The sequence below is a fragment of the Hyalella azteca genome, unplaced genomic scaffold (assembly GCF_000764305.2).
Source record: "Hyalella azteca isolate HAZT.00-mixed unplaced genomic scaffold, Hazt_2.0.2 contig2289, whole genome shotgun sequence".
NCBI classification, from domain to species: domain Eukaryota; kingdom Metazoa; phylum Arthropoda; class Malacostraca; order Amphipoda; family Hyalellidae; genus Hyalella; species Hyalella azteca.
In genome coordinates, this window is record NW_025932572.1 from 18735 (window position 1) to 32328 (window position 13594).

At 43.9% G+C, this 13594-nt stretch overlaps 1 protein-coding gene across 1 annotated transcript in view; it reads right to left on the reverse strand.

The window, feature by feature from the left end:
• The window catches only part of LOC108672959, a gene marked incomplete in the record, with an annotated part of 22495 nt that extends 11591 nt beyond the window's left edge, over positions 1-10904 (reverse strand). The window contains 6 exon segments of the mRNA XM_047885520.1: positions 1162-6232; positions 7079-7175; positions 7494-7553; positions 8005-8189; positions 9037-9396; positions 10365-10904. Coding sequence (XP_047741476.1) covers positions 1162-6232; positions 7079-7175; positions 7494-7553; positions 8005-8189; positions 9037-9396; positions 10365-10788 — 6197 coding nt within the window.
• Between the last annotated feature and the right edge of the window lie 2690 nt (positions 10905-13594).

Here is a 13594-nt window from a genome sequence, read left to right on the forward strand (position 1 = left end):
CAGCAGCAACAGCTGACGTAATGACAGCTTGTCAGCAGCAACAGCTGACGTCATGACAGCGTGTCAGCAGCAACAGCTGACGTCATGACAGCTTGTCAGCAGCAACAGCTGACGTCATGACAGCTTGTCAGCAGCAACAGCTGACATAATGACAGCTTGTCAGCAGCAACAGCTGACGTCATGACAGCTAGTCAGCAGCAACAGCTGACGTAATGACAGCTTGTCAGCAGCAACAGCTGACGTCATGACAGCTTGTCAGCAGCAACAGCTGACGTAATGACAGCTGTCAGCAGCAACAGCTGACATAATGACAGCCTGTCAGCAGCAACAGCTGACGTAATGACAGCCTGTCAGCAGCAACAGCTGACGTCATGACAGCTGTCAGCAGCAACAGCTGACGTAATGACAGCCTGTCAGCAGCAACAGCTGACGTCATGACAGCGTGTCAGCGAGACACCACAGGAGTATTGCAGCTCGTTGGGGTTTCGAACACGCAACATAGCTTCAGTCGGGCATACATATTTAACGTTAATATGTCGGCCACCCTGCCGTTCTGAACAATAAAAGAAAAAGTAAAATCTAAATTACAGAAAACTTTTCTCCAGTGAACCATTTCTACATTTTTTCGTTTTAATGTTAATTGTTTATTGAACAAAATATATTGTCTGGTCTTAAATAATCGCGTTCACTATTAATGAACTTAATTAGCCTGATGTAGACGGTAGATCATTAGAGATTAATGGTAGATTATTAGATTAATAATGCTGGCAAGACGGTAGATTTAGATGGTAGATTATGAGATTAATAATAATGCTGGCAAGACGGTAGATTTAGATGGTAGATTATGAGATTAATAATAATGCTCGCTAGACGGTAGATTTAGATGGTAGATTATTAGACTAATAATAATGCTCGCTAGACGGTAGATTTAGATGGTAGATTATTAGACTAATAATAATGCTGGCAAGACGGTAGATTTATAAGGTAGATTATTAATAATAATAATAATGATAATAATAATGCTGGTACTAGGGTAGATTTATAAGGTAGATTACTAATAATAAACTCACAGCAGAAGATGGCCGAGGGCTGGTAGCAGTAGCCAAACCACCAGCAGTAGGTAGGTAGGTAGAGTGAGGTAGCTCGTAGCCTGGTAGGTCTAGGGTGCTGGTGCCTGGTAGAACCTGAGTGCTGGTGCTATGGTTCTTGTACAAATAAGCCTTGCATTCTTCAGATATGGGGGCGTTCTGCAGCAGGTTCTTGAGCGCCTGCGAGACGCTCGATGAATCTCCAGGTTTTGAGGCCAGGTTGACATGGTCGAAATTTGGGGGTGTGTTCGATACTAGGACTTGACCGATGCGTGGGCCATGGCCCAGAGTGGGGACTTGCTTCTGAACCACAGTGGGGACTTCGCCCTTGCCCAGAGTGGGGACTTGACCCTTGCCCAGAGTGGGGACTTTGCCCTTGCCCAGAGTGGGGACTTTGCCCTTGCCCAGAGTGGGGACTTGGCTCAAAGAAGGTTCTTCAAGAGCCGAATTCTGATCTTCAAATGGGCCTGAAGTCAAAGTGGCTATTTCAGAGCCAGATTCTCGGGACTCAGGCGCATCCTCAATATTTTCCAAAACAGATCCAACAGAAGCTGATTCCTTAGACCTGTCGTTAGCTTCTGAAGTAAGGATTGTAGAGGATTTGTTGGACACAGAGTCAGGAATAGAAGATGCCTCAGATCGCTGGGACTGTCGGCTTGTGCCGCTCGAAGAACCGCCTTTATTTTGAGAAGAGGTTCCTCCGCCAGAACTGCTGGAGGCCGCCACACTTTCACTGGGAGCCAGTCTTGGACTTGCACTTCCTGAAGCAACACTTGTTCTTCCACTTCCACTAGCAGGCGTCGGTCCACTTCCACTGGCAGCGGTCGGTCCACTTCCACTGGTAGAATTCGATCCACTTCCACTGGCAGCCAGTCTTGGACTTGCACTTCCTGAAGCAACACTTGTTCCTCCACTTCCACTAGCAGAATTCGGTCCACTTGCACTGGCAGAAGCTGATCTACTTCCCGCACTTCTACCGTCACGTCCCGAGTTCCTTTCACTTGACACACTTTCAAAAGTTTCGCTGTAATATGCATCGTTACTTTCTTGCCTCTTACGTCTTGATTTATTAACATTACAGTCAAGAGGACGACTCTGTCTGGTGGCCGCTGACTTGGCCGCTGATTTATCATTAGGTAACTCAGTGGCTACCACTGATCTCGGAACAAGACCTGGTGTTGGTAAGCTGGCGGTAGTTTGCTTGGTGTTGATTTGGTCCCTGGGTACAAACGGAGGTTGGGAACGGGTTGAGGGAACAGGGTTGATGGAAGACACCCCAGGCAGGGTTGAACCAACCATAAGTTTATTTACACCAGAACTGGAAGGCAGGGATGGTTGTACCAGACCTGAGGTTGAGGTTACGAGGGATGCAGATGGGATTATGAGGTCATATACGCTGTTGATGCCAGTTCTGTCAGGGATGATACTAGGGACGTAACTGTCATACCTCAGAAGTGTGCTAGGGTTCTGGCCCCGCACCTCAGAACCAGAGGCCCGGGACGGCAAAGAAGACATGATGTCTTCCACTCTTTGTGCTGTACTCGTGAGCTGCGAAGGGTCGCTTGAAACTAGCGTCCTCGTCGTACCATGCACGCCTTGTGGTACAGCTGACCTTGCCTTGTCGTACAGGTCTAAGTTCACTGCTGAAGGAGGGGCAGGATTGCGGAAAATGACGTCAGCTATCTCATGCATCTCCTTGTTCATGCGCTCTAAAGTGAGATCAAGCTTTGATGAGAGCTCGTCCAGTGAGGGCGTCCTGACACGAGACGGCGGAGCTTCCGAGGGCAAGGAGCTGGACGCGGTGGTGGTTGCTTGATGCCTCAGGAGTAGGTCATCCGTGGGGTAACAGTTGCCGATGGCTGCAGAGGAATGTGTGTCATTAATGGAGAAGGAAGTGTGGTTCTTGGTGGATTTTTGGTCACAGGGTGGAGCTTCACCGCCACCAACCCTCCTCCTGAGCTCTACCGACCCTTCATCAGCGCCCCCAATCCTCCTCCTGAGCTCCTCTCTCTCTATCTCACGCCGGACTCTCTCCTGATGGGAGATCTGGTCGCGCAGCTCAGAAATCTTGCGACGTTCTTCCATGATGTCAATGCCAGCCGCGCCCCTGGCCGCCGTAGGAACACCAGGACTCGGGTCCTCGATACGCTGGTCACTTCTGGGTTTGTGAGCTCCAAGTTCTCTTCTGGCGTCACGAAGTTTGAGTTGTTCAATTTCCGTACGAAGTTTCAGCTCAGCTTTTAGCCTATCTCGCTCCAACTCAATCCTGTGTGCTTCATGGTTAGCTTTTTCAGCTTCACGTTTCATCTTCTCAGCGGTTCGCAGATTTTGCAGGCGGTTCTTCTCAGCGGTTCGCAGATGTTGTTGATGGTTTAAACGCAGCATAGCATCTACTTTGGCCTGTTCGGCAGCCTGCCTAGCCTTTTCGGCATCGGCTGTGGCTTTCTCGGCATCACGAAGATGCTCCAGCTGATGCAGGTGGTTGAGGGCATCGGCAATGGCGTCCTGATGCATCAGTTCTGCATCGAAGCGCTGGCGCAGTTCAGCGGGGGAAAGTCCGACGCCGGTCACCGGGTCGATCCTGATCTTAAAATTAACGTCCTCAGTTGATTTCCCAGTAGAGGAATGATGCTGTCGTCCCTCCAATGTAGGGATGTCATTCCTTCCTGCTGATGTCATACTTGAGGCGTCATTCCTGCCAGCTGACGTCATACCAGGCACATTTTTCCGGCCGACAGACGTCATGCCAGAGGCGTTATTCCTGCCAACTGACGTCATACCAGAGGCGTCATTCCTGCCGGCTGACGTCATCCCATGTATGTCACCCCTGCCGACTGACGCCATCCTAGGTATGTCAGCCCTGCCGACTGACGCCATCCCATGAATGTCATCCCTGGCAGCGGATGGCATATCCACGGCTGCCCTCACATCATCCAAAGAAGCTCTGCCAAGACTGCCGAAGAAGCTGCTCGTATTGGACGCGTGCGCGGGGGGCTTTGGATGACGCGCGGCCGAGGGTTCAGTAGACCGCGCCACGGGGCCGGTCTTGAGTTTTGGTTTCAGGAGCACGAAGTCGTCGGCTGCACCGTTGTTGGGGTTGATGTAGTTGATGGGGTTGCTTGGGTTGTTGGGCTTGCTGGGGTTGTTAGGGTTGATGTAGTTGATGGGGTTGTTGGGCTTGGTTGAGTTGCTGGGGTTGTTAGGGTTGCTGTGGTTTCTTGGGTTGATGGGGTGTGATGGTATGGGGTCTGGTGTGTTGCTCCCACTAAGGCCTGAAGTCCTGAGGTTCAAGTCAGCTGGTCCTGCAAGAAATTGTGAAGGATAATAGGAGTTATTTGTACGGTCAAGATCTGCGTTTGTAAGTGACAGAGGTTTGCCCAAGCGTGCACTTGTCTGCACAGATTTGTCAACAGGAATGGGGGAGGAATTGTCTTTAGATGTGCCTTGCAGAGGAATGGTGTGTGAGGTATGGTCGTTACTTGCACCAGTCTGAGGAATGATGTGTGAGGTATGATCGCTCCTTGCACCAGTCCGAGGAATGGTGTGCAAGGTATGAGAATGGCCTGCTTTTCGACTGGACTTCATAGCAAGTTTTCCCGTAGCCTCCACAAACTCGTCAAGATCTCCCGTAGTTACGAGCTGCACAAAAGACTTCACCCTCTCAGGCACATCAGGATTAGTGACCTGGTAGTTACTCATGGTAAAATGTTCAAATTTACCCATATTCATGAACTCTTTGGTAAGCTTGGAACGGTCAATGTTCTCCTTCATTTTAATAGCACTTCTCCCATCCTCTGTACTACCACCAACGTCAGTAGACTTGTACGCTGATCTTTGTGACGTACTTACTAGCGACGCAGATCCTTGTTTATAAATTCTAGCGTCACTGGTTCGTCCGGAAGATTGGTGAGGAGGAGACCTCGAGTTTTCTCTTGCAGGACTTAGTGCCTTACGAAGTTTGAGGTTCTGGCTGAGCTGCCTTAAAGGGTAAACATTTCTCTTCAAGACATGCTTGGTGACTTTACGCACTCTGTGTCCGCGGTAGAGCTTCTGGATCATCACAGCGCTCCTGTGGGCTAGAGCCAGCGCTCCTGGGGGCAGCGGCTGGAAGCAGTTTATGTAACGCGGATTGCGGGCTATATTATCATTATTATCATTACTAGATCTATTTTGCTGGGATGTATTAGGCACGGGATGATGGGATGAGCGGGAAATATGTCCACCCGTTGAGTCGACCTCTTCTTCTTGACGTATTGACGTATATTGACGTATTGACGTATATATCCGACCTCTTCTTCTTGACGTATTGACGTTGGACTCGTCCTGTTCGATACCAAAACGGTTATTATTGCCATCATAACTAGTGATATGAGTGCGGTTGTTGTAGATCCTTTCCCTCCTTACTTCTTCCCAGGCAATTCTTGGATCTTTTCCTCTGGAATCTGTGACATTCAATGGACGATTCATCACGTTTAGAGACTCGCCCTGATAAAAGCTTGGGTTCACTACATAGAGTTCATTTCGCCCCTGGGGTTTATAGCCCTCTCTAGCATAAGGATAAGGGGATGGCAGGGCTTGGTGGGGAGCACGTTCTTCCCCACTGTGAGGGAGGAGGCATGCTTTTGTCCTCTGGAGAAGCTCCTCTGCTGATAGTCTCTCATAAGCGGCCGACAGTTGGTCGACAGAGTCAGTGGGTGGGGGGAGTGAAGCTTTTATCCTCTGGATAAGCTCCTTTGTTGATAATCTCTCATATGCGTCAGAAACTGGGTCGACAGAGTGAAGTGGGTCAACAGAGTGAAGTGAGCCATGGGTGTCAGGGCCAGAAGGGTGGGGCGGGTCATGAGTGGTGGGGCCAACCCAGGGATCTAAATAGGGCCCATGGGGGCCCACGGTGCTAGTATTGGAGGTGGGATTGGCTCCATATTGGCTGGTAGCAGGTCCATAGTGAAGGGGATTGGCGGCAACAAGCGGAATATTAGTAGAGCTCCCTGCAGTATTGGCTGAACTTTGCGTGCTGCGACGACACAGAGTATCTTGGTTAACAGGAGCAACGTACGACATTTGCTGTTTATATTGTTCTTGAGGTAGAAGTTCTAACTGTTCTTGTAGAAGTGGTGTTTCTAACTGTCTTGCTACCTCAGCATCTGCCACAAAGCAATAACTTAATAGGACATAATACATAATAACTCAACACAAATCAATAACTTAACATAATAATACAATACATAACAACTCGATGAACTCAAGCAAGCCACAGCTGAAGGACATATTGTTGTAGAAGGGCTTCACATGACATCATGACTATCATATCCCCTGCTATAATGATATTCGGGGTTATAATAAAATAATATACTAATGTATATAATATAATATAATATAATATAATATAATAATGTTATCCCTTGCTATAATTTTATTTGGGGATAATACGGCAATGCAATTTAAACAAAGAACACATCAAAACCGTTGTTTTATAAGGCATTTCTAATTCTAATTTGTGATTCTAGATTCTACGAACTGACGATGGAGCTGGTCTCCAAAACGTTTTCTATAAAGATAAAAATTTTTGAGACTATTCTTTGCTTTTAAATTTTTAGTTAATTTGCGCTTTAAGCAAACAAGTGACATCAATTTGCAAACTTTGTGATGAAAAGAGCAGCTTAGAAAAAATTATCATTTTATCATCTTCTGCATCTGGGAGCGACCCACTTAGCGACGACTCAAACACTGAGGACAACAAAAGCGGTGCATCAGCGTGACCAGGGCCTAGGAAGTCCCAAACACATCATAAAGTTATAAGATCGTAATCCGCAATAAAACCATTGTTTTATCTGCCATCAATGATCGCTGTCATGATGAGAGGAATAAGAGAACAAAAAGCCTCCCAGACAGTGAAGCAAATCACCTGCAAAACGTCGTGCATTTGGCACATCAGCAACCACCTGGTTTGTTTACATCCGCCGTTGCTATGACGACCGCACGCGCCTCACCTGGTTTGTTTACATCCGCCGTTGCTATGACGACCGCTGACGGAAGGCTGGCTCCATTCCCTCCGTCAGCTTCCGTCTGTGTGTCTCTAGACGCCGTCTGAAAGACAGAACAGCAGTTACTGTCTACTGTCAACGACTAAGGAGTTATCACTCTCTAAAGCATAAAATTTGGTCCCAAAAAAGCGTTGCAAGATGTTAACATTACAGCAGCGTTCAATTGTTTTAAATCACCACAAAACAATCAAATGTTTTATGATCAGTATGAGAGTGCATATTGTATGCGTGCGACATGAGTGTGGTGGGCCTTAGAGTTGGGGGAGGGGGAATGAGTGGGTGGGGAGGGGATGAGTGGGGTGGGGAGAGGGGATGAGTGGGGTGGGGAGAAGGGATGAGTGGGTGGGGAGGGAGGACTAACCTTGTTGAGGAGGATAGCCCCAGCAGTGGTGGGGGTGATCAGGCGACATGCGTGCCCCGTCTGCAGACAATAGTGCTAATTGATTCTTTCTTTTAATAAAGTAAACACGTATAATAATAATAATATATAAACATAACAATAATACAATGATAACAATAGAACACTTTCTTAACAAACGTATCATTATTTTGCTAGACAAGCAATGATATTAATGAAATACGCGCAGCAATCAATAACATTTATGAAACACTTGACATTATAAGTAACACTTGACATTATAAGTAACACTTGACATTATAAGTAAGACTCAACATTATAAGTAACACTTGACATTATAAGTAACACTTGACATTATAAGTAAGACTCAACATTATAAGTAACACTTGACATTATAAGTAAGACTCAACATTATAACCTCAGTCTGCAGGGACAGAGTCAAGTCTCTACCTCAGTCTGCAGGGACAGAGTCAAGTCTCTACCTCAGTCTGCAGGGACAGAGTCAAGTCTCTACCTCAGTCTGCAGGCTTTTAAGCCTAGTTTGAATCTGCTGTTTCTGCAGCAGTTGTTGCTGTTGCTGTTGTTGTAGCTGCTGCTTGTGCTGCTGCCTCTTCTTCCTTATGTAGTCTTGTACATCTGCTTTACTGGGGGATGCCCCCCGTGTGGTCTTTGCGGGGGATTCTGCAGCTGTTGCGGGTGCTGCAGCTGTTGCGGGTGTTGTGGGTGCTGCGGGTGGTATTATGTGATACAATGTTTCTTAAGTTATTAGATCATGAAATATTTAGTTCGGTTCCAAATGGGACAAAGATATAATTTTTCACATACAACAAAAAATAAACATTTGAACATATTTTTCATTTATTACCGTCACAAGTGATAATATTCTCATAGGATATCAGAAAAAATTCAGAAAATACATTTTGGCATTAATGGCTTAAAACCACATCGATGCTCTTGATATAACATTTATTTTATGTTATTTTAGCATGAGATATCTAGTGAGTTATTGAAGTGAAATAAGAGCTGTAAATAAGCACTTAGTAAGCTGGTGGGCAAGATGGATGCTAGAGGAAGAAGAGCTAAATTATATGATATAACTTAATTAAAATTATACTATAACTAAATTAGAATTATATTATAATTAAATATGAATAATATGATAATTAAATTGGATTAAGTATAAGTTGGCAGAATTTGTCTCTTAGGCATGACATTGTTATATTCATACGTCATTAATGAAATGAAAAATGTCTATTGGTACCTTGATTTTTTTTATTTACCTGTGCAAACAAAAAAATATTGTTTGATTTATTGAATTTATTTGAAAATTTTGACAAGAATCTAATGTTTTATGTAGAGATATATTAAGCATTATTTCAAGTGTCACCAGTAACACACTGCAAGACAGGGTATTGCAATGCCTAAATCATCAGCTGACTTATGATGATCAATCATCCTGTTAGAATAAAAATGTAACTCAAAAATAAAATTATAGAGGGGAAATGGCATATTTAAATTGTATTACCACTTCAAGAGAAAGATTCACCTTTAGTGGACTTGTTCTGTTCTGCAGTCTTCTTGGGGACATTTGGGGACTTGGACTTGGCTGTTAGAACAGATGGCTTAACAGGTGGTTGGAGAGATGGCTTAACAGGTGGCTGGAGAGATGGCTTAACAGGTGGCTGGAGAGATGGCTTAACAGGTGGCTGGAGAGATGGCTTAACAGGTGGCTGGAGAGATGGCTTATCAGGTGGCTGGAGAGATGGCTTATCAGGTGGCTGGAGAGATGGCTTATCAGGTGGCTGGAGAGATGGCTTATCAGGTGGCTGGAGAGATGGCTGATGCAATGGCTTTGTTGTGCTGGCAACATGGCTATCAGATCCATCACTGGACAGTGTTGATCCACCTGAAGATAAATAATACCATTAATTTCCTGATAATTTTCTGCTGCCGTCATGGATTCCTGAGGGATTTATATCTATTACAAGAAATCTCAACATGAAAATTATTTACAACCGTTTATGAGAAAGACGTGACTAACTTGATCATTATTATTCACACTTGTTTGGTGACAATGACATTACTAAATTGACCATTATTTCAAGATTGTAACAAAACTCATAATCACTACGTATTCTTAATTGAAATTCTAGGCTGTTAAGCTTCAAGTGCAAAATATTCATGAACATGCTTCTTTTAGCATCTATGAGCACAGTTGAGCTGACATTAAAGTAAAGACCCTGTAACACAATTAGAAAAATTCAATTAAAGACCCTCTTATGCACCTTATAAATTAAAGTTAAATTAAAGACCCTCTTATGCACCTTATAAATTAAAATTAAATTAAAGACCATCTTATGCACCTTATAAATTAAAATTAAATTAAAGACCATCTTATGCACCTTATAAATTAAAGTTAAATTAAAGACCATCTTATGCACCTTATAAATTAAAATTAAATTAAAGACCCTCTTATGCACCTTATAAATTAAAGTTAAATTAAAGACCATCTTGTGCACACACAATTCTTAACCTGTTTCTATTGGATACATTTACTATCATCAATGCTATTTGTACCTACTGGTTTGGGACTAAGAAATCCTTTCAGTTACAAAAGGGTTAATTAAAGAGACAACATAGTGAAGATATGAACAACATACAAATTGTGAACTCTCATGTACACATGAATAATTTCAGTTCATTGGTTTGAATTTAATCAGAATTTTCATAAGCCTTAACTCCCCTGCCAAATATCACACCATAAATTCTGTATAACTGCAATCCAAGTCATAAAATTCAATGAATAGTAATAAAATAATAATTAAAAATTAGCCCAATGCAGGGTTTGAAAAGTACATTAAATGCTTTGCTTACTCATTGCATTTAAATTAGCAGTAGGAAGTGATGAGGCAGAAGACAATCTATCTCCAGATTGCCCAGTGGAGCCACCAGAGTCAGGGTATCCATCATGAGGATTGCCACCAGAGTTTGGGTATCCATCATGAGGATTGCATCTTGGCAATCCGGGATCAGAACGGATGATGGTGTTGTTACTGGATCCTGCCATGCCATTGGTCGGCTGCATGTCAATGTTCCGAACCACTGTTGGCTCTCCATTCAGAACACGATTTGCAGTATCAGCGTCCATGACACGATGGAAGTTGAATGTGTCAAAACAAATTGTGTGAACCGTCTGGGGTATCCAGGAGCAGGTTCTGCCGCTTGATGTGATGTGAGTTGGTGAGGAGACTTGGTTATTTGTGTTACCAGCATTAGGAAACTCAGGCATTTGAGACATAGATAACTGGGGGGTAGGTACAGGATGAGTTTCAGAAGGAGTTGCAGCTGATATTTCAGAAGTAGAATTACTTAAAGGCAAAGCAGCACCAGTAAATTTAGCACCGCCAGCACTAGTTAGTATATAAGAACTGGAAAATGCTGGTCTTATAGATTTTTGGTTGGTATTTTTGGTTTTAATCAATTTTTTTTGTAATTGGAGCCTTTGCTAACTGAGGTTCTACCATAAATACGTTTTTGGGGGTGTCCTAGATAGTCCCGGGGGGTGTCCCATGTAGCCCCGCCGTGCGGAAATGGCAGCCATTTCTTTTTGGAATGAGGCAAATTCTGTCAATTACGTTTTCAAGCCGACACCTGGGTAAAACTTTTACGTAAGTAAAATTTTTTAATACGGCAAATATTTTTTTTGCTACATACCTTAGCAGTTGTAATTTTACAAAATATAGTTTTTCACCATTTTTTTCAGGAATTTTTCAGAGCAAGTAAATGTAGTATTTTTTGACTTCCTTTATACTACATAGATAGGAAAAATGTTGACGTTTACGCCACTATTTTTAGTTTTGCAATATTCCAATTAGTTCTGCCACTACAACAGTTTTACGCCGTGTCGGAGGCCTGTCCCGAGTACCGGTAGCCCCGCTTGTCCCGAGTAGCCCCGGTTGACGGCATTAATTAACATGGTAACTGATTTCTTAGTATTAAGAGATACACCACCCCATGTTACTAATGTGTTTAAAAGTTTAGATAAAAATATAATGAAAGAAAAAGTATTTTCAGTGAGGAGACGCTGGATAGAGCATGTAGCACCTCGTGGGCTTTACTGAGCCCCTGACAAACGCAGGTAATGAATTTTTTCGAAGAAACGTTGTCAAGGATTAAGCCTAGATACCAAAATAACTTGACCTGACAGTAATAAATACATAATAGGCACTACTTAATAGATATACAGCAATCCCTTGATTAACGCGGTTAATAAATCCCCGAGTTTTACCGTGTTAAGCAAAACCGCGCTAATCAAACTTAAAAATATATGGGAATAATTATAATGAATCCTCAAAAATATCAAAGGAAAGGAAAATTATGTAGTTCGATAAAAGTGAGCAGTAGATATGGCAGCGATCTTGACCAGTTGAAGGCTAACGAGTAACTAGCCCTTTACGCACTGAATTATGTTTTGAAAGCGAAAAAACAATCTGAATTACTTTTCAGATCATGCGCAGTCTTTGTGTTGTATGTACTGGCAGTAGCGGCACACCTACTCCATCGAACGTCGTTCGAACGAGTTCACAACATGTGACGCTACCGTCACACTCGCGGCTAGACTCCAAACATGTAATTACTCTCGGTAGAAGCTTTTATTTTCTGTGTGACGAATTCGTCACACCAGGGCTTAAAGGGCTAGAGCACCGGCATGGCGCACTTACCGGCGAACGTTGCCGAACTTGATCATTCGAGTTATGAACGAGACAAGGCGCGGTTAAACCGACTCTGTAGTCAGCATGAGTGCCTACTGAACGGAACCTTATTTAAAGAATTATTGGCTGAAATTCATAAAGTAACAACATTTGGCGAATTTTTCCAAAAGTCGTAACAGAAGCACAACATAAGATCTAATAAGCACTAACGTAACACCTCTGGCTAGAGGCGGGAAAATGATGCATTGTGAAAAAAAAGTCGCGCTAATCAAAACTGGCACTGCGTAGATCAAGGGTAGGTCGCAAATTTTTTTTCCGCGTTAATCAAAACCGCGGTATTCAAAACCGTGCTAATCAAGGGATTGCTGTATAGGTAAATAGGTACATATTACCAGTGGTGGGCACAGCTAACCTAAAAGTTAGCTTCGATAACCTCTAATCCGCTAACTGAAAAGTTAGCTTCGACAACGCTAAACCGATAAATCACCAAAAAATGTAGCGGAATTTGCCGCTAACCGCTAACTTTCAACATATAAATTTAGATTTCACTTAATTTTTTTGGGGGGGGGGAGAACTCTGAAAAACAGGCCTAGAGAGCTTAACTTTCAGCCTTGAAAAGGAGCTTTCCAAAAAGATGTAGCATGCTAAGATCAGATGATGATCAAAATGTACGTAACATAAATAATTAAATGAACAAATGAAATTAGGCAGTAGTTGACATTAAACATACAGTTTATTACACGAATAAGAAATATTAAGGTTACACCAGGGTTACACACTCCTTTTACTCTGGCTTGCTCTTCGCCTTCATCTCCTCGAGGTGATGATTGTTGCCCTTCATGAACATCAGCCTCTCAAAGTTGGCATCTGACAGGGTGGCTCTCTTGGCACTCAAGGTGTCCTTGCCTATGGAAAACAGGCGCTCAGCTGCAGCACTGGATGGGATGGCTGTGTTGTACTTAACGAAAAGGTTCATCAACACCTGCTCGCCCAAGAAGGCAACGTCAGTCAATTGCTCCTTCGAGCTGCTTTCCAGCCTGGTCTTCACCAAATTCTGTGCCTTGGACTTCAGTGACCAGTGGCTCCTCCTGCACTCCATGGGCTGAGTAATGCTGCTGAAGAAGTCATCTTCCCCATCCTCGTCATTGCTGGTGGTGCTGCTGCCCTCAACGCTCTCCCTCAGGGTTGTCTCCACGGCAGTCTCCATGGCCTTCTGTACCCTGCTGAAGATGGCTGTGATCATGCTTTTCCAGCCCGAACAGGCAAAAATTAGGGTGGAAGGCCGCTGCCAGCTGGCACTCCTTGTCTTCTAGGATGGGCCCTAACCTTTTCGTGATGCCTGCCAGCATTGCGTCCACCAGAGGACTGCAGTTTAGGACGTCTTGTGTAACT